We start from the raw sequence: 26,948 nt of genomic DNA, 5'->3' as shown, positions 1-26,948 counted from the left end.
TTTCAGATATCGAAAATTTATCATATTTATTTAAATCAAATGCTTTTAGTATAATTATCAAAATATTACTATCAGGAAATTGATAACTAAATAGTAAATAGTAAAGTTTAATATGAAAAATTGGTAATAAAATTTCGACATTTCCTGGAGCATACTGATTACACATTACGTTCTCAAATGGTTCAAATGGTTGTAAGCACTATGGGACTTATCTGAGGTCATCAGTCCCCTAGACTTAGAACTACTTAAACCTAACGAACCTAAGGACATCACACACATGCATGCCCGAGGCAGGATTCGAACCTGCGACCGTAGCAGCCCCACGGTTCCGGACTGAAGCGGGTAGAACCGCTCGGGCACAGTGGCCGGCCATTACGTTCTCAATAGACAGTGTAAAACAGATATAAAGTGCTAGTATAAAAGAAAAATAAAGTGTTCTTTGCCTCGTCAGTTCTGCCTCTTGTTTATAATTACTTTTTTATTTTAGGATGTCTGATGTGATGAGAATCCTTCACTATTGCTTGTTACACATACGTGAGTAGTTGACTAGACATTAAAGGAAATGCTTTTATTAGTTATAACACCTGCTGAATGAAGTAACTGCTTCTATGCAAATGCAACTCGTGCTTCCATACTGGGGAAGATTGTTACATTTACCAACCGCAGCTGTAGTGCTCTCTAATAAGTTTATAATCTGCGACTTCTCTCCTTTTCATAATCAGGTACGAGGTAACACAAAAATCTAACTTAAAGATTAAATCTGAAGCTGTCAAGTTTAGCCGCTGACTTCACGTTTCCTGATACTTTACCGCAATAAATCTTACTAAATATGACACGTTTTGGAGCGAATGTGAATGCGGCGTATGCTAGCTTCGCTGCACGATTAATTTCTAGTTTTGACTTGCAAACTTGAGAGATTTAATACATTAAATGTATTCGCAATTAGGAATAAGGAAAACCGCCAGCTGTAGAGTTAATGACCGTGAAAGCGTGTGCCAGACTGGGACTCGAACCCGGATTTCCCGCGTATCACGAGCGGTCCCCTTACCATTTGGCTATCCGTGCACGACTCTCGGCCAGACCCAACTTTCCTTGTATCGTCACCTGTGTGTTTACAACCTGAACTTGTACATCCATTATGTACGAGGGTTGATCGGAAGGTAAGGAACGATCGGTCGCGAAATGGAAACCACAGTGAAAATCAAAACTGTTTTCTTTGCACATTTAGCTACACCTTCCAGACTTCTCTACATAGTCTCCGCTCCGACTTAGACATTTGTCGGAGAGTTATACCAAATTTCCAACACCATCATCATAGAAAGCAGCCGCCTGTACTTTCCGATAATTCTCTACGCTGGTCTGTAGCGCGTAGCCTGTATCCAAGTATCCAGCGTTTCATGTGAACAGAGATGAGACTCAGGACGAGCCAATTAGGGCTGTGTTGTGGGTGATCGAACACTTCCCATCGAAAAGACTGCAGGAGCGTCTTCACTGCCCCTGCTGAGTGCGGCTGAGAATTGCCACGAAGAAGGAAGTGCGTGGCAGTTGTGTCAGGTGGGCTGCATTCATTAAGGCGAAGCCTTCAGCGGGCCCTCATACTTGGCGGGAGACATCGTTGTTCTAGGCACCTTTACTCGCTCACAACTGAAAAGAGGGTCTTGATGCGATCGACGGGCGTACTAGAGACACTGCCCAAAACATCTGTGAAAAGCCTCGTCGGATTTTCACAGTGGTTTCCATTTCGCGACCGATCGTTCGTCACTTACCGAATAGACCTCGTGTATGCCCGTACAGGCGAGACATTTTACTTGAAAGTTGCTTGCCCGGTGTCGACGGATAAATGCGATATTGCAGTGCATGTATTAGTCTGAATATGATACATTCGGAATAACACAGGCTGTGCAATACCGTATGACGGATTTGATGTTTTTGGTGTGCGTTCATATGTGGTGTTTATGAGTTCACAGGACTAAACATTAAATATTTCTCCAAAACGTGTAATTTTTAGCACGCTTTGTTGTTGTAAAGCAGTGTTTCCCAACATTTCTGAGACCACTATCCCTGAAAGAGATTAGATGTCATTCAGCACCCCGGAAAAAAATATGAGGCCTAATTAAACATCAGACTAGAAAATTTTTATATTCCCATTTTTAAAGTGGCAAATGATTTATAATGCTCAGTCAATGTTCATGCAACTGAAACTAACGCTATTTCTCAGTTTTTCACTAGATCAAGAAGTGGGGTGCTTGGTTCTGCTTATATCTAACAATTTTTTGTGTTTGATATGGTGTTTAACATTACACATGAGAATCGATAATTCTTAACAGTGCTTCCAATAATTATTCCTAATCGCCGACCTTTCACTAAAATAATACCAGTTCTGTTTTACGAAAATCTTTTTAGTGTGTGTTTCCTTTTCGAGGTTCCAGAAGTTTTACTTTACCTCGAGTTATACTGTCTGAAAATATTCTGTCACTCAGGGAAACTGGTCTTGGAACCCTGAAATTCGCTCTGTCAGTTTTTCAAACAGAAAAATAGATGCTTATAAAATGTATTATTGTTGACGATTGATAACTGCTAGCACAGATTGGATAGCAAAAGAAGTAAATAGAAAAGTAAAAATGTCTTGCTTGCTGAAACTTCCTGGCTAATTAAAACTGTGGGCCGTACCGAGACTGGAAGTCGGGACCTTTGCCTTTCGCAGGCAAGAGCTCTGCCGACTCAGCTACCCCAGCACGACTCACGATCATTCCTCACAGTCTCATTGTGCCAGGAAGTTCAATATCAGCGCACATTCCGCTGCAGAGTGAAAAGTGCATTCTGGAAAAATCATTGTGAGCTCTTGGTAAATTGAATAATTTTCAAAATTTAGCTTTTATGGTTTTTCAAACTGAACATTTACAAATAGTTCTTAGTAGCAGTTTTTACTCATGACAGTGAGACGTGGTCTTTTAACGCGAAGACCATTCAAAGTCTGAGGGTGACTCAGCGGTTAGTGGAGGGATGCACGTTGCAAGTTACTGAGAGACATAGCAATGCAAATAAATGAGTAGGGAATAGCCGAGAATGTGAGATCTAACTATGATAGCGCTGGGAAAAATTTGAAGTAGGCTGTAGTCAGGAACATGGATGCAGATGGCGAAAGGAAGTATTTTCAGGCTTCCAAGTAATAACAGAAGACTGGGAACAAAAAGTAATGGAAGGCAGATAGGTAGAGCATAATCGAAAATAAGCAGTAGCAACTGAAAATCGCAGTGTTTGAAAATATGTAGAGGTGGCTTTAGCCCAGCAGCGGATGTCAAATGGGTATTACATATTAGAGTCTGCTATAGTAGTGGTAAGTGTAAATGTGACGTCAGAAGATAAACATAGCTAAACTTGATAGCATTTTATTCCGCAAACGCCGTCAGCGAGCAAGGAAATACTTTACAACTGAAGGTAACGGGACATGTTTAGCGTGCTTATTTCCACTAACTGCACATTGCATTCGCATTCGCACCTATACCCTCCCCTTCCGTCTACGCCACATTGCTGTTAAATAGCGGGTATTTCTGTTGTTATGTATTTCTTCTACGTTTAACCACTCTTGAAAGCCTCACAAGTTGGTGCCACTTACGTGGCGGTATTCTAGACCCTCTAACGAGACTTATACAGACTTGTATAATTTGTAGTAACTGCACATTGCATTCGCACCTATACCCTCCCCTTCCGTCTACGCGACATTGCTGTTAAATAGCGGGTATTTCTGTTGTTATGTATTTCTTCTACGTTTAACCACTCTTGAAAGCCTCACAAGTTGGTGCCACTTACGTGGCGGTATTCTAGACCATCTAACGAGACATATACAGACTTCGCGTGTCTCTCCTACAGCACATAGGATTGCCAATGTAAGAGACAGACGGCCGGTGTGGTCGTGCGGTTCTAGGCGCTTCAGTCTGGAACCGCGTGACCGCTACGGTCGCAGGTTCGAATCCTGCCTCGGGCATGGATGTGTGTGATGTCCTTAGGTTAGTTAGGTTTAAGTAGTTCTAAGTTCTAGGGGACTGATGACCACACATGTTAAGTCCCATAGTGCTCAGAGCCATTTTAACCATTTGTAAGAGACAAAATACTATCTTCAGCACTATGGAAACATTAAACGTGATTAATGACGCATCAAAAAATAATAAAGATCTACAGAGGCAGGGATTCGATAGGGAAGGTACGAAAATCATTTGGCAGAAGGAACAGAGCTTCTCGGGGCCCACTCTGTAGAAGGCATACCCCGATCCTCTGCTGCATGAGGATAATCAGCATTTCAAAGTGCGGCCTAGACTAGCTGCTACATCTCGAAAAGCTTTACTCGACATCAACAGTTTCCAAAGTCTGGCTATCATTATCTAAATCAGTACGGGAAACTTTCGAAATGTGTGTGCCCTCACAGTTTAAATGCTGTTATCCACTATGTCCCGGAAGGCCTAGTAAGTAGGAGATCCCTGGGTCTATTCCCGGTCTGGTACACATTTTCGCTCGTCGCCGTTGATTCTGCTTAATGTCTCCCTGCAGCTGATAGCAGTCATCCCCCTTCAATTTACATATATTGAGACATATATTTTAATATAACTTCTGGGCCAACTATGACCGAGAGCCTTTAACTATGAGCCGCACTTGCTTACATATGACAATGAGAGGAAAGAAAAAATTGTTCTTTTTTATGACCTGCCTCGATTTTATGTTTTGCCAGAATCTGTGTTACCTTTTTTTGCCAGATTCAGTGTTATCTTTCTCGCCAAATACTGTGAGCATTTTTGCCGAATAAGTGTAATTTTTTGTCAAATGCCTTGTTTTCTGCCAGTTTTCGTAATTTTTCCAATTTCGATGACATTGGCAGTATCGGAATATTTTTCTAATTTCAGTGTCTTTCGTCACTTTTGCTTTTTTTGTTACTTTTGCTTTTTGTCACTTTTGCTTTTTTTGTCAATTTTGATTTTTTGTCAATTTTGATTTTTGTCAATTTTGATTTTTGTCAATTTTGATTTTTGTCAATTTTGATTTTTGTCAATTTTGATTTTTGTCAATTTTGATTTTTGTCAATTTTGATTTTTGTCAATTTTCATTTTTTGTCAATTTTGATTTTTTTGGTCAATTTGGATTTTTTTTGTCAATTTTGATTTTTTTTGTCAATTTTGATTTTTTTTTGTCAATTTTGATTTTTTTGTCAATTTTGATTTTTTTGTCAATTTTGATTTTTTTTGTCAATTTTGATTTTTTTGTCAATTTTGATTTTTTTTGTCAATTTTGATTTTTGGTCAGTTTCTTAGTTATTCCCTTCCTTGTTTTATTTTTCGCCAAATATGGAATTAATTTACCGATTTCGGAGGTATTTTTACCAAACTCGGAGTTATTCCTTTTTGCCAAATTCGAGATTGTTTTTGGCCAAATTCCGTGTTACTTTTTGCCAGTTTCATGTTACCTTTTTTGCCAAATTCGCTGCAATTCGGTGTTTTTCGCGCAGTTCGGTGCTTTCACGCAGTCCGGTGTTTTTTACGCAGTCCGGTGTTTTTTACGCAGTCCGGTGTTTTTTACGCAGTCCGGTGTTTTTTACGCAGTCCGGTGTTTTTTACGCAGTCCGGTGTTTTTTACGCAGTCCGGTGTTTTTTACGCAGTCCGGTGTTTTTTTACGCAGTCCGGTGTTTTTTTACGCAGTCCGGTGTTTTTTTAGGAAATTCGGTGTTTTTTTATGCCACTCTCGCTGAATTTTTGTTGTTGAATTCGGAGTTTTTCTCCAATTTCCATGTTTTTTCTTTTTCCGGTGTTATTTTTTTTCCAATTTCGGTGTTGTTTGTTTTTTCCAAATCGGGGGTTAGTTTTGACATAACATGAGAGCGGGAAATGAACATTTACTTTAGCGCCAAGGAAATTAGAATCAAATGGAAGTTCAACATTGAATAACTAGCACTTATTAAAATGGAAAGCAGCCATTCTCAGATTCATAACTTTTTTTTATACGCGAAAATGACAAATTTCGCAATGTTTTGTGATTGTCACCGATTTCGCGATATCTCGTTAAAAATCGCCAATTTCGCGTTATCATTTTCGTCAAATTTTCCCGTCCGTATTGATAACATGTACCACATTATTCAGATGTGAGCTGATATCGAGAGCTACTCTAAACTTTTGTATCGACTACTACAGTAATGGAAATCTACATTGCCGGCTCCGGTGGCCGAGCGGTTCTAGACGCTTCAGTCTGGAACCGCGTGACCGCTACGGTCGCAGGTTCGAATCCTGCCTCGGGCATGGACGTGTGTGATGTCCTCGCGTTAGTTAGGTTAAGTCTAGGGGACTGATGACCTCAGATGCTAAGTACCACAGTGCTCAGAGCCAGATCTACACCGGCCCCGCCTGCCGTGTGCCGCAGGAGGGCGTGTCGAGCCCCGGGTCGTCGCCCGGCGCCGGCGCCGGCGCTGGCGAGGTGCCGGGCGAGCTGCGCAAGGCGCTGGAGTGGGAGCTGTCGCTGGACGCGCGCGACCTGCGCTCCCACGCCTGGTACCACGGCGCCATCCCGCGCCAGCGCGCAGAGGACATCGTGCAGCGCGACGGCGACTTCCTGGTGCGCGACTGCTCCTCCCAGCCCGGCAACTACGTGCTCTCCTGCCGCTGCAAGGGGCAGCCGCTGCACTTCGTCATCAACAAGGTGCGTACCGCACTGCCACTACGTGGATTTCTTCTTCTTCTTCTTCTTCTTCTTCTTCTGTGGCCCTACAGTTCGTTGTGAACTTTGGACCCTTCAACAACTCCCCGCCAAGTATCACCATCCAACGCTCTGGCTTCCCCTCCTTTATAGCCTAATGTCAGCAGATCTTCCGTGAGTCCATCTATCCATTTCGTTGTCGATCGAGCCCTTCCTCTTCCTCCACCCACCCTCCCCCACTCCGTGGATTTCCAATTACTGTGGAGACTCGATTAACCGGGCTAATTACTGTCGTAAGCTGTTCGGGTAATCGAAAATCCAGACAACTGAATTATTAAGAAAAGCAATTTTTCTGTTATTAACTGAAGAAAATTAACTGCATCGCCCTCCTATGGATATCTTTTGGATATTTTGTCATATGGATATCTTTTGGATATTTTGTCATATGGATATCTTTTGGATATTTTGTCATATGGATATCTTTCTAGAGTTAATACATAACGTTAGGAGTTTACTCAAGCAAGAAAAAACAATTAAATTTATTAAAATTAACAAAAATCGATGTTTTTAAGAGATTAAAGACACTTTTTCATACATACGTACATACAGTGAAGAGCCAAAGAAACTGCTACACCTGCCTAATATCGTAAAGGGCCGCCGCGAGCACGCAGAATGCCGCAATACGACATGGCATGGACTCGACTAATGCCTGAAGTAGTGCCGAAGGGAACTGACACCATGAATCCTGCAGGGCTGTCCACCAACCCGTAAGAGTACGAGCTGCTGGACATTTCTTCTGAACAGCTCGTTGCAAGGCACCCCAGATATGCTCAGTAACGTTCATTTCACCGGAGTTTGGTGGCCACCAGAAGTGTTTACACTGAGAGTCTTCCTGGAGCCACTCTGTAGCAATTTTGGACGTTTGGGTCGTTGCGTTATACTGCTGGAATTGCCCAAGTCCGTCGGAATGCACAATGCACATGAATGGCTGCAGGTGACCAGACAGGATGCTTACGTGCATGCCACCTGTCAGAGTCGTATCTAGAAGTATGAGTGGTCCCTTATCACTCCAGCTGCACACACCACACAGAGCCTCTATCGTCTTGAACAGTCCCCTCCTGACATGCAAGGTCTCTGAATTCATGAGGTTGTCTCCATACCCGTACACTTCCATCTGCTCGATACAATTTGAAACGAGGCTCGTTCCACCAGGCAACAGGTTTCCAGTCATCAACAGTCCAATGTCGGTGTTGACGGGCCCAGGCGAAGCGTAAAGCTTTGTGTCGTGTAACACACACGAGTGGCCCTTCGCCTCCGAAATCCCATGTCGATGATGTTTCGTTGAATGGTTCGTACGCCGACACCTGTTGATGGCCCAACAAAAAATGGTTCAAATGGGTCTGAGCACTATGGGACTTAACATCTATGGTCATCAGTCCCCTAGAACTTAGAACTACTTAAACCTAACTAACCTAAGGACAGCACACAACACCCAGCCATCACGAGGCAGAGAAAATCCCTGACCCCGCCGGGAATCGAACCCGGGAACCCGGGCGTGGGAAGCGAGAACGCTACCGCACGACCACGAGATGCGGGCGATGGCCCAACACTGAAATCCGCAGAAATTTGCGGAAGGATTGCACTCCTGTCACGTTGAACGATTCTCTTCAGTCGTCGTTGGTCCCGTTCTTGCAGGATCTTTTCCCGGCCACACCGATGTCGGAGATTCGAAATTTTACCTGAGTACTGATATTCACGGTACACTCGTGAAATGGTCGCACGGGAAAATCCCCACTTCATCATTACCTCGAAGATGATGTGTCCCATCGCTCGCTCCCCGACTATGACACCACGTTCAAACTCACTTAGCCGCGCACATTGGACACGCGGTTTGAGGCGCCATGTCACGGATTGCGCGGGCGCTCTTGTCGCACGTTCGAGTCCTCCCTCGGGCATGTGTGTGTGTGTGTGTGTGTGTGTGTGTGTGTGTGTGTGTGTGTTGTTCTTAGCATAAGTTAGTTTAATTAGTATGTAAGTCTAGGGAGCGATGACCTCACCTGTTTGGTGTCTTAGGAATTCACACACGTTTGAACATTTCAAAATCACTTAAATCTTGGTAAGGTAGCAGCAGTAAGCGATCTAACAAGTGCGCCACACAACTGTTTTCTTATATAGGCGTTGCCGACCGCAGTGCCGTATTCTGCCTGTTTACAAATCACTATATTTGAATACACATGCCTAATCCAGTTTCTTTGTCGCTTTAGTGTATTTTATAAAATTACTAAAATACTGAACCCTTAATAATGAAATACCTAACAAAAGTCACTTACGACAGCACTGTAGTTTAATTTTGTTTAAATTTCTTTAGAAGGCAAACAGCAGTTTCATAGATTTAGTTTTAAAAATGATTTCGTAATTGCAATATTTTCATAAAACATTTAAGCCCCTATTTCACCACATATTTCCATTCACTTGGGGATTGAATTTCCAGAAACACTGAAACCACGTACGTTTTTTAATTTCTAACCGACAAGTCAAATACCAATTTTCATAGGTACAGCTTTAAAATACTTTAATAATTCTTTAATATTCGCCCATTATTTCTCCCCCTTGCTGGTTCAATTTCCACAACGGCTAAAACCCGTATTTAATTATTTATGACCAAAACACAAAATGCCAAATTTTGTAGTTCTAGCTTGAAAATTGCTTTAATAGCGACATATATCCAGAAACCTTTAATCTCCTATTTCACACCATTAGGGGTGGATATCGAAAAATCTCATATTAAACAACGCCTGCAAGATAAGATCAACACCCACTTCAAGTTTCATGTGTCTATCCTTAGCGGTTTGGGCTAGGCGGTGATTTGTCAATCGGTCAGGACTATTTCTTCTGTACTTAGAATACCTCTCGGAGGCCAAACTCGTGATACAGACCGTCATGCAGATGCACCTAGAGGCGAGCATAACAGAACATGTAGAAAAATCATCCACTCTGCATTGCCGCACCGAATCGGTTCGCGCCTGCAAGTATGCAACCCAGGGAACAGATCTGCATAGCGAGCTGCAGGCATGTATTGACATTTTCGGAGTAACAAACGATGTCAGTATTAAGCACCTTTAATGTGATTTAAAGTCTTGGAGAGATGCTCCATCCGCTGATATGTGTCTATTTTCTGTTTGTCTTGTAATTTTTGCGTAAACATCTTGTAAAACTCTGGAGGTACTTATGAATAACCCTGTATGTCTCACCCCCCTCCCTCTGCTGGAAAACGATATGGTGGGAAATACGCATATCAAAAAAAGTTTTGCCTCACCTCGGTTCCCAGAACTCCCGAAGACAGACGTTGACTGTGGATATTGTATCACAGACACAATCCGTTTGACTGTTCAGAGACGTCACTGAACCCACCCAAAGATGTAAACATCCGTGCATGAGCAGCGCCTATTAGACAGAGGAGGTCCGACAGCCGATCAGTTCCAGGCATTGCAACACGAAGGAGGAACACGGTTCTTGTTGTCTGTAGTTTAACCATGCCTAGACGGTCAATACCGCGGTTCGATCACGTCCGCATTGTTATTTTGTGCCAGGAAGGGGTCTCAACAAGGGAAGTGTCCAGGCGTCTCGAAGTGAACCAAAGCGATGTTGTTCGGACGTGCAGGAGATGAAGAGAGACAGGAACTGTCGATGACATGCCTCGCTGAGGCCGTCCGAGGACTACTACTGCAGTGGATGACCGCTACCTACGGATTATGGCTCTGAGGAACCTTGACAGCAACGCCACCATGTTGAATAATGCTTTTCATGCAGCCACAGGACGTCGTGTTACGACTGAAACAGTGGGCAATAGGCTGCATGATGCACAGCTTCACTCTCGACCTCCATGGTGAGGTCCGTCTTTGCAACCACGACACCATGCAGCGCAGTACAGATGGGGCCTACAACATGCCGAATGGACCACTCAGGATTGGCATCACGTTCTCTTCACCGGAGACGTGTTTGGAGGCAACCCGGTCAGGCTGAACGCCTTATATACACTGTCCAGCGAGTGCAGCAAGGTGGAGGTTCCCTGCTGTTTTGGGGTGGCATTATGTGGGGCCGACGTATGCAGCTGGTGGTCATAGAAGGCGCCGTAATGGCTGTACGATACGTGAATGCCATCCTCCGACCGATAGTGCAACCATATCGGCAGCATATTTGGGAGACATTCGTCTTTATGGACGACAGTTCGCGGCCCCATCGTTCACAGTTTGTGAATGACTTCCTTCAGGATAACGGCATCGCTCGACTAGAATGGCCAGCATGTTCTCCATACATGAACCCTATCGAACACGCCTGGGATAGCTAGAAAAGGTCTGTTTATGGACAACGTGACCCACCAATCACTCTGAGGCATCTACGCCGAATCGCCGTTGAGAAATGGGACAGTCTGGTCCAACAGTGCCTTGATGAACATGTGGATAGTATGCCATGTCGAATACAGGCATGCATCAATGCAAAAGGACGTGCTACTGGTTATTAGAGATACCGGTGTGTACACCAATCTGGACCACCACCTCTGAAGGTCTCGCTGTATGATGGTACAACATGCAACATGCAATTTCGTGAGCAATAAAAAGGGCGGAAATGATGTTTATGTTGATCTCTATTCCAATTTTCTGTACAGGTTCCGCAAGTCTCGGAACCGAGGTGTTGCAAAACTGTTTTCGATGTGTGTATTTTTTCATATTTTATTTCTGACCATGATATTCGTTAAAATAATGTCTTCCAAACCGAAAAAAAAATGGTAGTGAAAGGTTTGAATCCTGGAACTGGTTTTCTGTAGCGTCGTAGATGTACTAGCGTGCTGTCGCCTAGGGGAAACCGATGCATGCAGGGTTTGGCCTAGCGCTATTAGACGTAACGCACGAACGTACGCGTGATGTCATCGCTTAAAACAGCTTCAAAGGGTTACATAAGATGACAGCCCGTTTGTGCCAAGAGGAACTGCCGTACGAAAGGCGCGAATAATGGCGACAATCGGAGCCAGAGGGCGCGAGGTGAGATATACCTCCGGGGCGCGCATTCAGAGTCTGCGCTGCCGGCGGCCCTGAAAGCTGCCGTTTGAAGCATAGCTCGCTTCGCTGCCCTGACACGCGTCCGCCCCGGGCTGTTTTAGAGAGCGCGGCGCCGATCAATTCCTCATTGGAGTGGCACTCGCGCTGACGCTGCGACGGGCGCCGCATCACCGCCAGCGAGAGAGCCGGTGGTGCTGCAGCAGCCGGCACTGATGCAAATTTCTTTTTCAATTGCCGGCTAATTCACGCAAAGCACTCTTGACATGCTGGTCATCGAGCGGAAACAAGCGAATCGAAACAATAACGGACTTGGTGCCATTCCGTGGATTACTTGTGTTATCATATGGCTGATTGCGGCAATGTGTTATTCGCCATTTCATGTTGTTTTATCGACATTTTTCCTAGACTGTTACACTCTCGCTTCAAAAGAAACCGCAGGGACACTGACAGAGGAAGGCTCCTAGTAGTAGTTCGTGTCGTAGGACCGTTGCCATTCACAATATACATAAATGACCTGGTGGATAACATCGGAAGTTCACTGAGGCTTTTTGCGGATGATGCTGTGGTATATCGAGAGGTTGTAACAATGGAAAATTGTACTGAAATGCAGGAGGATCTGCAGCGAATTGACGCATGGTGCAGGGAATGGCAATTGAATCTCAATGTAGACAAGTGTAATGTGCTGCGAATACATAGAAAGAAAGATCCCTTATCATTTAGCTACAATATAGCAGGTCAGCAACTGGAAGCAGTTAATTCCATAAATTATCTGGGAGTACGCATTAGGAGTGATTTAAAATGGAATGATCATATAAATTTGATCGTCGGTAAAGCAGATGCCAGACAGATTCATTGGAAGAATCCCAAGGAAATGCAATCCGAAAACAAAGGAAGTAGGTTACAGTACACTTGTTCGCCCATTGCTTGAGTACTGCTCAGCAGTGTGGGATCCGTACCAGATAGGGTTGATAGAAGAGATAGAGAAGATCCAACGGAGAGCAGCGCGCTTCGTTACAGGATCATTTAGTAATCGCGAAAGCGTTACGGAGAGGATAGATAAACTCCAGTGGAAGACTCTGCAGGAGAGACGCTCAGTAGATCGGTTAGGGCTTTTGTTGAAGTTTCGAGAACATACCTTCACCGAGGAGTCAAGCAGTATATTGCTCCCTCCTACGTATATCTCGCGAAAAGACCATGAGGATAAAATCAGAGAGATTAGAGCCCACACAGAGGCATATCGACAATCCTTCTTTCCACGAACAATACGAGACTGGAATAGAAGGGAGAACCGATAGAGGTACTCAAGGTACCCTCCGCCACACACCGTCAGGTGGCTTGCGGAGTATGGATGTAGATGGATGTAGATGTAGATCCCTAAGGAAGACGATTCCTGAAGCCTACGATAATTTTCACATTCAGAACCTGATCAAAGATGTTGTTGTTGTTGTGGTGGTCTTCAGTCCTGAGACTGGTTTGATGCAGCTCTCCATGCTACTCTATCCTGTCCAAGCTTCTTCATCTCCCAGTACCTACTGCAGCCTACATCCTTCTGAATCTCTTGCTCACCCTCTACGATTTTTACCCTCCTCTCTGCCCTCCAATACTAAATTGGTGATCCCTTGATGCCTCAGAACATGTGCTACCAACCGATCCCTTCTTCTGGTCAAGGTGTGACACTAACTCCTCTTTTCCCCAATTCTATTCAATACCTCCTCATTAGTTATGTGATCTACCCATCTTATCTCCAGCATTCTTCTGTAACACCACATTTCGAAAGCTTCTACTCTCTTCTTGTACAAACTATTTATCGTCCATGTTTCACTTCCATACATGGCTACACTCCATAAAACACTTTCAGAAACGACTTCCTGATATTTAAATCTATACTCGATGTTAACAAATTTTTCTTCTTCAGGAACGCTTTCCTTGCCATTGCCAGTCTACATTTTATATCCTCTCTACGTCGACTATCATCAGTTATTTTGCTCCCCAAATAACAAAACACATGCACTACTTTGTCTCATTTCCTAATCTAATTCCCTCAGCATTTCCCGACTTAATTCGACTTGACCAAAGATGTACATTACAAATGGCTAAAACGATCACCCGCTCAAATGGTCCCAGTTGCAAGTTGCAAAATACGTATTTACAGTATTTCATATAATTATTGACCATATGAAAAAACTTAAAACGCTGTCATAGCTACTCATTAAGTTCTGTAATCTTACTTCAAACGTTTAACGCATTAAGCCAAGTATTAAGACAGAAACTGTAAATATACATTTTCAGATGTAAGGTGAATGGCGAGAAGTGCCAGAACATTTAAATAGCAACATTTTAAAATGCAATATTTAAAAATTACTGCTTTCGCAAGGAATAAAACAGCTTTAAACGTCTGATTAAAAATGAGTTTTTTACGCGCAAATTACCCAAATTTATATTCATCTAGGTCTTGAGTACGAGAGAACTTAGCGACTTCGAGCGAACTTTACCCACAATTTAAAACAAGGGCGAAACTTTTTGTCGCTGACAGCCCCCATGAAATGAAGAAAGGAAACAGTTTATCGCTTACAACCGTTTCTGATGCTCATTCAGTAAAACATCACCACGAGGCATAACATTTAAATTTATTAATTCTTTACTACGAAATCTATTGCCAATAGATTTTGCAGAGAGCATCCACTGAAAATGTCTGCAAAGTGATATAACACGTAGTTCAGCAGATAATATTTCGTTGACACCCACCTACGTAGGGAAAAATCATCATCATAATAAAATAAGAGAAATCAGAGCTCGAACGGAAAGATTTAGGTGTTCCTTTTTCCCACGCGCTATTCGAGAGTGGAATGGTAGAGAAATAGTATGAAAATGGTTCGATGAACCCTCTGCCAGGCACTTAAGTGTGAATTGCAGAGCAACCATGTAGATGTAGAAGTAGATATGACGTCATAAACATACAGATGCGCGAAAAACTCACTTTTAATCAGACGTTTGAAGTTGTTTTATTCATGGGAGAAAGCAGTAGTTTTAAATATTACATTTAAAATTGTTGTTATTTGAATGTTCTGTCATTTCTCAGTCCTTTATCACCAGTATTATTTAATGTATATATAGACGATGCCGTAAAGACATGGTAGAATAAAGTATTGCACCATTATAAGATTAATAATAAAGTTGTATATACACTCTTGTTTGCAAATGGCCAAATAACCTTAGCGGATTCCTAAGATAAGTTACAGAGGGCAATTTGGTCCTTGCACACGGTAAAAATTGTTATAATATGACTGTATCTAAAAATAAAACTAAGCTAGTGGCATTCCATGGTAAGGAGCATTTAAGAACAAAGATAATAACTGATGATAAATCGTTAGAACAAATATATAATTTTATTAAATACCTTAGATATGAGACGTCATATATGCAGTGATGAAGAATGCAAATTGCACGAATTTTAACTGTTGGTAGGTACTATATAAATGGCACTCTTTTCAAAAAAGTTGGTAGACAGTCTAGAAGTTTACAGTATTGCGGCAGTACCAGTGTGTGTGGTCCCCAGTCGACGGAGGAGGATTGAAGAAGCGGAGACGACACCTCTAAGACCACTAGCTCGTTAGAAACTCACACTTCGGAAGTGTAATAGTGAAATTACGAGTGTACTGACCGTCAAAAGCACACTTTAGAAAACGGAGAATCAGAGAAAGAAATGGCGTGAACACATTCAAAGGATGTCAGGTGAACGAAATATGTACAATAATATCCAAATATACACCACCAGAGAAAAGAAATGTTGGGCGTCCTAAGAAGAGACGGGAAGATTAGCCACAATCTACTAGAAATTGGAACAGGCAAGCGCACGTAAATCAAAACTAGAAATGATGACGATGCTACCGTAACAGTGTTCGGTCGACGCACTGTCTCAGAAAACGGCATGACGATATTTCACAACACAGAGTCTGCTTAAAAGCGAACAAAACACCAGGTCTTGTCGGAATTTTTGTTGGATTTCACACTGCATACGACGCGTAATTAGCCCCTTTCCTGGCTAACGTTAACGAAATCCGCTCGCGCAACGAACAGACACATGTGGCTTTAAAAGAGCACAGGTTTCTCGTGTTTATAAAGGCACAGAATTACAGACCAATGTCTCTGACATCGGTGTGTTGCGGGATCCCTAATCATATTCTGACCTCAAACATTACGACGTTTGTACAAGCTTCTGTCAAAGGCACAGATCCAGGAAAAAGAGCAGTAGTGTGAAACACAGCTTTGGTTTACTCGTACACGTCCTGCAAACAACAGATGCAGATGCACAGTTAAATATGCGAAAGAACTTGCTCCCCTTCTAGCAGCAGCTTATCGTAGATCGCTTGAGCAACGGAGGGTACCTAGCGACTTTAAAAAAGCCCAAGTCATTTCCGTTTTCAAGAAGGGTTGTAGGACAGATTTACATAATCATAGGCCTATATCGTTGCGTTAGTCTGTTGCAGAATCATCGAACGTGTTTAATGTCATCGACGCGTATAAAGCATGAAAAGCGTTCTGTGGTATGGCAATCCATGCTGCATTCACCTGGTTCCGAAGTTCATCTGTGGTAGTTGGCATTGGGTGACAGCGCTGCACCTGTAGTTTCACCATATGCCATACATTTTCGACTGGCTACAAATGGCTCTGAGCACTATGCGACTTAACTTCTGAGGTCATCAGTCGCCTAGGACTTAAAACTAAGTAAACCGAAGTAACCTAAGGACATCAAACACATCCATGCCCGAGGCAGGATTCGAACCTGCGACCGTAGCGGTCGCTCGGCTCCAGACTGTAGCGCCTAGAACCGCACGGCCACTCCGGCCGGCACTGGCAACAAACCTGGTGGTCCAGGACAAAAGGCTGACATCCTGTGACACCAAGAAGGCACGTGTTCGTGTAGCAACATGTGGTCGTGCATTGTATTGCTGAAAAATGGCGTCTGGGGTATTGAGCAGAAAGGGTGTGGCTACGGGTCGCAGGATGTCATTCACGTAGGTCACCCTGGGCATCACACACCATAAGGCCTTGAGTTGGCGCTGTATGTCTTGTGCAAATGCAGTCACTGTGATGCCGCTGCCCCCATCTGCGGTGAACCAAAATGCAAGAATCATTTCCAAACAAACAGAACGTGGATTCGTTCGAAAACACTATCTGGTGTCATTTCTGTCCCCAGTGACGTCATTCCATACATCATTGCCGTCTAGCATGTTTCTGCACTTCCGTCAAAAGTAGACGGAGAAGCGGGCGACGCTCACGTAACCCATGCCGTAATAAACGGCGACGGACTGTCACCCCCGATAGTGTACGATGCGCTACACTGTTCCACTAGAGCCGAAGAGGACGTAGGTCTGTCCGGTATTGCCATTCGGATGAGGTGTCCATCTTCTCAGGGGGTGGTTCGGGTGGTACACGTCCTCGTGTATTACTGCCTTCTGTGAGCCACTCTTCACACACCCACTGAACTGCCGAAACACTTCCTCTCACATGCCCAACTGTTTCCCGGAAGCATGCATCACAATGTCTCACGCCAAAATTCTTTCAAACTCACTGAATTTTGACGATACGGTTGGCGCATGCGTCTGCGAGGCATACTGTACGTTAGATAAAGTCACACTCATCCACTACCTTCAGTTTATGGGGACAACAAGAGCCGCAGGCACATTTCACTGGTGGGTGGTGTTGCGCAACGATATCGATGTTGACCTAACAGTGCTAATCATTGCTGCCGAACATACTAATGTACATGTCCTGTGAATATGAACGTTCTATCTGTAGTCGTACAAGGTGTTCTATTTTTTCTGAACATAAGTTTATAACATATCTCAAATTTTCATTTCCATTCTTCTAGTGATGACGTTTAATTACACTACTAGCCACTAAAATTGCTACACAAGAAGAAATGCAGATGATAAACGGGTATTCATTGGACAAATATATTATACTAGAACTGACATGTGATTACATTTTCACGCAGTTTGGGTGCATAGATCCTGAGAAATCAGTACCCCGAACAACCACCTCTGGCCGTAATAACGGCCTTGATACGCCTGGGCATTGAGTCAAACAGAGCTTGGATGGCGTGTACAGGTGCACCTGCCCATGCAGCTTCAACACGATACCACAGTTCATCAAGAATAGTGACTGGTGTATTGTGCCGAGCCAGTTGCTCGGCAACCATTGATCAGATGTTTTCAGTTGGTGAGAGATCTCGAGAATGTGCTGACCAGCGCAGTAGTCGAACATTTTCTGTATCCAGAAAGGCCCGTTCAGGACCTCCAACATGCGGTCGTGCATTATCCTGCTGAAATGTTGGGTTTCGCAGGGATCGAATGAAGGGTAGAGCCACGGGTCGTAATACATCTCAAATGTAACGTCCACTGTTCAAAGTGCCGTCAGTGCGAACAAGAGGTGACCGAGACGTGTAACCAATGGCACCCCATACCATCACGCCGGGTGATACGCCAGTAGGGCGATGACGAATACACGGTTCCAATGTGCGTTCACAGCGATGTCGCCAAACACGGATGCGACCATTATGATGCCGTAAACAGAACCTGGATTCATGCGAAAAAATGAAGTTTTGTCATTGGTGCATGCAGGTTCGTCGTGGAGTACACCATCGCGGGCGCTCCTGTCTCTGATGCAGCGTCAAGGGTAACCGCAGCCACGGTGTCGGAGCTAATTGTCCATGCTGCTGCAAACGTTGCAGAACTGTTCGTGCAGATGGTTGTTGTGTTGCAAACGTCCCCATCTGTTGACTCAGGGATCGAGACGTGGCTGCACGATCCGTTACAATCATGCGGATAAGCTGCCTGTCATCTCGACTACTAGTGATACAAGGCCGTTGGGATCCAGCACGGCGTTCCGTATTACCCCCCTGAACCCACCGATTCCATATTCTGCTAACAGTCATTGGACCTTTGTCAAAACTGGAAACGTGATGGTACGCATTTCTCCTCCTTACACGAGCATCACAACAACTTTTCATCAGGCAACGCCGGTATGTGCTGTTTGTGTATGAGAAATCGGTTGGAAACATTCCTCATGTCAGCACGTTGTAGGCGTGGCCACCGGCGCCAACCTTGTGTGAATGCTCTGAAAAGGTAATCATTTGCATATCACAGCATCTTCTTCCTGTCGGTTAAATATCGCGTCTGTAGCACCTCATCTTCGTGGTGTAGCAATTTTAATGGCCAGTAGTGTATTAGATCGGTGCAGTGTAGCTGGTGGCTCCTTGTCGCCTCCTGACCTGTGGACTCGCCGCGCCGGTTGCAGGTGGTGATCCAGCCGGACACGGTGTACGAGCGCGTGCAGTACCAGTTCGAGGAGGACGCGTACGACACGGTGCCCGACCTCATCACGTACTACGTGGGCAGCGGCAAGAGCGTCTCCACGGCGTCCGGGGCGCGCATCTCGACGCCGCGCAACCGCCTCTACCCGCTCTCCTTCTACGCCTCCAAGTACGGCCTGCAGCAGCAGCAGCACGTGTCGCCGCTGTCGTCGCCCGGGGGAACCCCCGCGCTGCGCTACAACCCCTACAACTCGTACCGCGCCGCGCCCCAGCAGGTCAGTCACAGGCTACTGTAGCTGTAGCTGTAGCTGCCGTATAACGGGTTCATCTAGACCTTTACGCATATGTGACGTCATCCTGTATCGAAGACCACGTGAACTACGAGGGTCACTCCAAAAGAAATGCACACTATTTTTTTTTAATCCATCTTTTATTCTACATGTTTGAAAGTTGAACAATGTGTAGATACATTCTTCAGGAACAATATTTTCTACATGTTTGAAAGTTGAACAATGTGTAGATACATCCTTCAGCAACAATATTTTCTACATGTTTGAAAGTTGAACAATGTGTAGATACATCCTTCAGGAACAATATTTTCATTTCTCCACATAATTTCCATCCCTCTCAACTGCCTTTCGCCATCTTGGAACCAGCGCATGTATACCCGCACGGTAAAAGTCTGGACCAACCTGTTGGAGCCACTGTTTGGCAGCGTGCACAAGGGAGTCTTCATCTTCAAACCTTGTTCCACGAAGAGAGTCTTTCATTTTCCCAAAGATATGATAGTCACATGGAGCCAGTTCAGGACTGTAAGGCGGGTGTTTCAGTCTTGTCCATCCGAGTTTTGTGATCGCTTCCATGGTTTTTTGACTGACATGTGGCCGTGCATTGTCGTGCAACAGCAAAACATCCTGCTTTTGCCGATGTGGTCGAACACGACGCAGCCGAGCTGGAAGTTTCTTCAGTGTCGTCACATATGCATCAGAATTTATGGTGGTTCCAATTGGCATGATGTCCACAAGCAAGAGTCCTTCGGATTTGAAAAACACTGTGTAGCCATAACTTTTCCAGGAGAAGGTGTGGTTTTAAATTCTTTTTCCTTGGTGAATTTCCATGATGCCACTACATTGATTGCCTCTTCGTCTCTGGTGAAAAATGATGGAGCCGTGTTTCATCACCTGTCACAATTCTTCCAAGAAATTCATCTCCACCATTCTCGTACTGTTCCAAACGTTCGCTGCATTCCGTTTTTCTTGTTTCTTTGTGAGCCACTGTCAACATCCTGGGAACCCACCTGGCACAAACCTTTTTTAACGCCAAGAGTTTCAGTATTCTGCAAACATTTCCTTCCCGTATCCCAACGTAGCGTATCAATTCGTTCAATGTGATGCGTCTGTCAGCAGTCACCAATTCGTTAACTCTCTGCACATTTGTCTGGAATGTGTACAGTACGAGGCGTGCCTCTGCGAGGACAATCCTCAATATTGCCGTGCCCGCTTTCATCACGTAACCTGCTTACCCACCGACTAACTGTACTGCGATGGACAGCAGCACCTCCATACACCTTTTTCAATCTGTTGTGGCTGTTTCCCACTGTCTCGTTTCCACATCACAGGAATTCTATGGCAGCACGTTGCTGTCGAACGTCAAGTGTAGCAGCCATCTTGAAGACATGCTGTGACGGCGCCACTCACGAGAACAGGTTGAACTAAGTTTGAAAACAAGCGCGAAAAATGTATCTACACACTAAAACTTTCACACATGCAGAATGAAAACTATTTTTACAAAAATGGTGTGCATTTTTTTGGAGTGACCCTCGTACTATCGACTTTTGTTAGCGTTCGATGTATGGTGTTGGGAGACCCATATTGGATGTATTAATCGATATTCTGGGACTTATTAATTTAACAGAATTAATGTAATGGAAGTATGTTCTGTAATATTTGATGTTGCGTAAATATAAGAGTGCTCTCTCTCTCTCTATCTCTCTCTCTCTCTCTCTCTCAGGAGTGAGCTCTCATTGTCAATAATTTAAAAATTAAGCATGAAACACGAAAATCTGACTAAATATTCAAAACACGTTAATCATCTGGTACAACAAACTATCTCTCAGGAAAAAAAAGCATAGAAAACATTGATACATTGTAGCGTGTCTCGTTGTGTGAACAGCTATAGCTATGGCTAGGGACTCTGTCGCTTCTCTTAAGAGTCTGAATTAATACACATTATGGAAAGATGGAAGAAATTGCCTTCGAAGGCGTACCGACTGCCATTGTTCCCTAGCAGATCAATCTGGTGATATTCTGCCCCAGGCGTTGCATTTTGTTTCTTACAGCGGCTAGTAAACAAGTGATTAACAACACGGGACAGCATGGAAGCTACAGGCTAATAAGAGTCAGTATAGTCTTGAATTGCATCTTTTTAGAAATGGACACGTAAATGAGATGTAGCCCTGCGAGAAGTTTCCTAAACTACCACAATAAAACAGCCGCTTGGCGAGCAATAGACTTGCTGTAGAACAAGTCAGGTGTAGAACAAGTCAAAAGAACATTTGACGCACTTCAGAATAGAGATCTGCCTCTAGCGACAGCGCTAAAATGAATTCACATGATTGGCTACAGCAGAAAAGCTAGCCAAGGATCAAGAACGCGGTCACAGTAACGGGTTTGGACAATAGAGCTTACCCCGATAAATGTCGATTTGCAGCGCCGGTATCTCGCGGTACAAACGTAGCGACAGCACAGACGCGTGCTTCGTAATTCTAAACATGACGAGAAACTCTTGGATGGTTAACACAAGGCTGCTCCCAAGGTAATGGAAGACAACACTTGACACAAAATGTGGGTAACCGCTGCACGATGAACCTCGAGATGTCGACACACTTAGTAACTTCAACGGAATGGGGTGGAGAACTGCTCTCTGGCCTACTTAAATACTCGCTCGATGAACTACAGTTCACCTTTGCGGTGTACAACAAGGTCCTAGTAGCCAACATCATAGAGGCTGGAGGTGTAGCCGTTCAAGCTGTTGTGGCCAACTGGAGCGGTCAAGTTCATGCCAACAGGTTGGGTGGTCCGAACTGGCGTGGATTCCTGGAACGCGGGAGACTTCGTATGTCTCCGCCACCGCATGGCTTCAACGACGATTCAAAATAACCGTCAGGAAACCAAGCTAGATTTCGCCATCTTGTGCGTTTTCTATATTAAATAAACACGGAATGCCAAAATTATCTAAAGAATGGAAGGACTGGTAGAAGCAGACTTTGGGGAAGACCAGTTTGGGTCCCTATAAATGTAGAAGCACGTGATTCCATAGTTACTTAGCCTTAGGAAATAGACTGAATTAAGGCGATCCTACTTTAGTAGCATTTGTACATTTAGGGAAAGTCTTTAACACTGTTGACTGGAATACGTTCTTTGAAATTCTGAAGGTATGAGAGACAAAGTAAATGGAGTGAAGGGTCATCCACAATGTGGAAAGTGACCAGACTTCAGTTACATGAACCGAAGGACGTAAAGGGAAGCAGTAGTTGAGAAGGGAGAAGACGGGGTTGTACCGTGTCCCTGATGTTATTCAGTCTGTACATCGAGCAAGCAGTAAAGGAAATCAAGAAAAAAGTCCGGAAAGGAAATAAAGTTTGGAGTGAAACAATGGAAACTTTTATGTTCGTCGATAACATTCTAATTATGTCAGACACGACAAAGGACTTGGAAGATCAACTGAACGCAATGGATATTTGGAGTGTAGAGCATATGGTAGTGAGTATGGTTTGCAGATTGCAAAGTTTAGGTTGCAGAGTGTAAAGAACGTGCATAGAAGAGTTTAGAGAGTAGGGTACAGTGTGAAGATTGTAGAAAGCAGATCAAAATGTGTTGAGTTTAAGGTGTAATGTGGTAGTTGTAAAGTGTAGTCCAAATATTGTAGCGTGTAGAGTACAGCTGGTAGAGTATAGAATGCGTACATCGTTGATAGCATAGTGGAGAATTTAAGTTGTAGAGTGCACAGTGTAGATTGTACAGAGTAGACTATCAAGTGTAAAGTTTTGCGTGAAAACTATGCAGTGTAAAGTGTAGATTATACTTTCTGTACTGTAGACTGGCGACTGTATTGTAGAATGTGGACTTGGATCGATCGTAGAATGCACACACATCAAAAAAAGTTTTGCATGACCCCAGTTCCCAGAACTCCTGAAGATAGACTTTGACTGTGCATGTTGTATCACACACACAGTCACTTTGACTGTTCAGACATGTCATTAAACCCTCCAAAAGATGTAAACAACCATGCATGGGCAGCGCCTATTAGACGGAGAGGCTCCGACAGCCGATCACTTCCAGTTAGGAGGTATACGGCTCGTGTTGTCTGTACTTCAACCATGAGGAAGGAGGTATACGGCTCGTGTTGTCTGTACTTCAACCATGAGTAAACGGTCATTACCGCGGTTCGATCGCGCCCGCCTTGTTACTTTGTGCCAGGAAGGGCTCTCAACAAGGGAAGTGTCCAGACGTCTCAGAGTGAACCAAAGTGATGTTGTTCGGACATGGAGGAGATACAGACAGACAGGAACTGTCGATGACATGCGTCGCTCAGGCCACCCAAGGGCGGAGGAACCCTGACAGCAACGCCACCATGCTGAATAATGCTTTTCGTGCAGCCACAGGACGTTGTGTTTCAACTCAAACTGTGCGCAATAGGCTGCATTATGCGCAACTTCACTCCCGACCTCCATGGCAAGGTCCATCTTTGCAACCATGACACCATGCAGCGCATTTCGGATGGGCCCAACAACATGCCGAATGGACAACTCATGATTGGCATATCGTTTATCGTTCTCTTCATCGGAGACTTGTTCGGAGGCAACCCGGCCAGAGTGAACGCCTCAGACACACTGTCCAGCGAGTGCATCAATGTGGAGGTTCCCTGCTGTTTTGAGGTGGCATTATGTACGCAGCTGGTGGGCATGGAAGGCGCCGTAACGGCTGTACCATACGTGAATGCCATCCTCCGACCAATAGGGCAACCATATAGGCAGCATACTGGCGAGGCATTCGTCTTCATTGACGACAATTCGTGCCCTCATCGTAATCATCTTGTGAATGAGTTCCTTCAGGATAACGACATCGCTCGTCTAGAGTGGCCAGCAGCGTCTCCAGATGTGAACCCAATCGAACATATGTGAGTGGAGGCTTTCTCAGCGAATTTCATATATGAAGTTTCACGGGTTGTCAGCCGAGTAGCGTCGTCGTCTCATAGCAACGTTTCGATGGAATGCGTCTCCATCTTCAGGCGAACTGTCGGGATATGTCCCTCACATTTTACTTTCCCCTCCTTGGGGAAGTTTGTGGAGGAGTTTATAGCCTGTTGGCGTTGACTCCACAATGTGTATTGTGTGTGTGTGTTGTCTTTGACTGTTTTGGCTGTCTGTGTGTTGTGTTGGTTTTCTGGTGGTGTCTAGTACTTGCCTGAGATTGGCGAGATGTTGGATATTTTAAGGATTAAGGATTGGTATTAGGATTTGGAGATTTTTAGGATTTTTCTCTTTGGCTTAGTCGTCGAAGATCGTCATGGGGCATTTGTGATTATGCGGGACATGTCACACCGACCTGAGGCTATTTCCAGATATGGAAGAGCTCTCATAGAAAGCCCTTGCCAGATCTTGGGATCTTTCTTTGAGGAGTGGTATTTCGGTAGCGGCGTGCAGATCGTCGGTGGGGAATCCCATGGGTAGGTGCCGTGCCCTCCTGAGGGTGCGGTTCTGCAGCCTCTGGAGTTTGTCCAGATGCTGCTTCGCCACGTATCCCCAGACAGGGCACGCACACTCCATTACTGGCCGTATCAGGGCCTGATAGACGTTTAGTCCTACAGAGCAGGGAAGGGAGCTGATTGTGTTGAGGACTGGGTATAGGATGGACATTCTGGCGCAGACCTTCCTGTGGATCTCGTCTCTATGGAGTTTCCACGTTAGTCTCGAGTCCAACGTTACGCCGAGATACTTGGCGGATCTGCGAAAGGGGATTCGGGATCCATGTAGGTGTAGGTGAATAGGGGGGGGGGCGGCGTTGAGGTTGTCCACGTCTCCCGAGTCTCCGGATGATTAGCATAGCCTGTGTCTTTTCAGGATTGATGATGATGCGCCAGCGACGAGCCCAGGTTTCTGTGTTATCTAAAATCCTTTGTAGCCTACGAATGACCAGGTCCTTATTCACGTTACGAGTGTAAAAGGCAGTGTCGTCATCGTACTGTGCGGTGTGCACCAGGGGGGCTGTGGGAGTGTCTGCAATGTACAGACTGTACAAAACGGGCCACAGGACCGATCCCTGTGGCACCCCTCCCTTTTTGGTGGAGGTGGCTGTTTCTACCTTGACAGAGAAGGTTCTGTTCGTGAGATAGCTTTGGGTTAATCTGACTATGCTCCCGGGGAACCCTTGTGTGTATAACGTGTATATCAGCCCTTTATGACATACTGAGTCGAAGGCTTTGGTTACATCAAGTAGCACTATCCCGCAGTAGCCTCTGTGGCTGCTTCCACTAGTCTCATGATCTGTTGTGGGGCGGAGTGCTTCTGTCGGAATCTGGACAAAAGTCGCTCGTTGGTGATGTCTCGTATGGGAATTAGCAGAAGGCGCTCATAGATCTTGCTGAGACTTGGCAAGAGGCTAATCGGCCTGTAGAGCTGGGGAATAAAGGATCTTTCCCTGGTTTGTGTATCGTGACCACTTCCGCGTGTTCGCAGTATGCTGGGAACTCGCAGGTACGAGTAATCTCGTTGAAGACGTTCGCGAGGTATTAGATAGCCGAGGGCGCGAAGTTTTTAACTAGCTGGTTGGTGACACTGTCGCATCTTGGCGTCTTTTTTGTAGGGAGGGGCCTAATTACTTTTGCCACGTCTTCGGGGGCGAAAAGTGGGGGTTCGTCCTCTGGGTCCTCCTCAGTGTTGAGGAAGACAGCCAGTTGACGACGGACTATATGTTCTTCGTCCTGGGGTTCTGCCGCTTGAAACTGCTTCTCGAAAGTGTCGGCGAGGGCGTTGGCCTTTTCAGCATGGCTGTAGGCCAGAACCCTCTCGCCGTGCTGTGGCAGCAACCTAGCGTGTCTTTTGTAAATTGCTTGCTTGCATGCCATAGTGTGTGATCGTCTACTTTGAGGGCTGTGAGGCGGCTTTGCCAAGGCTGGTTATTGTGCTCATTGAGCGCTACCTTTAGCTCTCTCTGTGGTGTCACCGCCAGACACCACACTTGCTAGGTGGTAGCTTTAAATCGGCCGCGGTCCATTAGTACATGTCGGACCCGCGTGTCGCCACTGTCAGTAATTGCAGACCGAGCGCCACCACACGGCAGGTCTAGAGAGACGTACTAGGACTCGCCCCAGTTGTACGACGACGTTGCTAGCGACTACACTGACGAAGCCTTTCTCTCATTGGCCGAGAGATAGTTAGAATAGCCTTCAGCTAAGTCCATGGCTACGACCTAGCAAGGCGCCATTAACCATTTCTAGAGAGAGTCTCACTTGTATCATCAAGAATGCTGTATACAAATGATGGAGTAAAGTTAAGTATTACCGCAGCTACGTACTTTTCTTTATAGCATTCATAACGTATCCTGTTTCAGACCTCACGCCCATCTGCGTTAGATTATAGCGTGCATTTCGGCCTCCTCTATCTACAAGGTGTTGGCACATTTGCCAACACATCACTCTCTGTGGACGATTGAGCAGCCTCCTGGTGGCCTGATTTCTGGTGATCTTCCACTCTGTTCTTGTGACGGATTTGGGCTGGTAAATGTTCCGGGAGCTGTACTTGTGGGGGCGGGCCATCCCTTTGTGGGGGAGTGGCATCTTCCGCTGCCTGCAAGATGGTTCCTGTTAGGTCTTGTAGCGCTTACTGTTTCGGCAGTAGGTGGCG

The 26,948-nt window shown here is 45.0% G+C and overlaps 1 protein-coding gene across 1 annotated transcript in view; it reads left to right on the top strand.

Annotated features, from left to right (window-relative positions):
- LOC126088171 (SH2 domain-containing protein 3C) overlaps nt 1-26,948 on the top strand; it is a 1,167,763-nt gene that overhangs the window by 1,044,701 nt on the left and 96,114 nt on the right. The window contains exons 6-7 of the mRNA XM_049906294.1: nt 6,401-6,676; nt 19,030-19,320. Coding sequence (XP_049762251.1) covers nt 6,401-6,676; nt 19,030-19,320 — 567 coding nt within the window. The remainder of the gene's footprint in view (nt 1-6,400; nt 6,677-19,029; nt 19,321-26,948) is intronic.

Source organism: Schistocerca cancellata, chromosome 6 (genome assembly GCF_023864275.1).
Source record: "Schistocerca cancellata isolate TAMUIC-IGC-003103 chromosome 6, iqSchCanc2.1, whole genome shotgun sequence".
In the NCBI taxonomy this organism is placed as follows: domain Eukaryota; kingdom Metazoa; phylum Arthropoda; class Insecta; order Orthoptera; family Acrididae; genus Schistocerca; species Schistocerca cancellata.
Note: the sequence above shows the minus strand (reverse complement) of the source record. Positions and strands in the feature narration are given on the sequence as shown.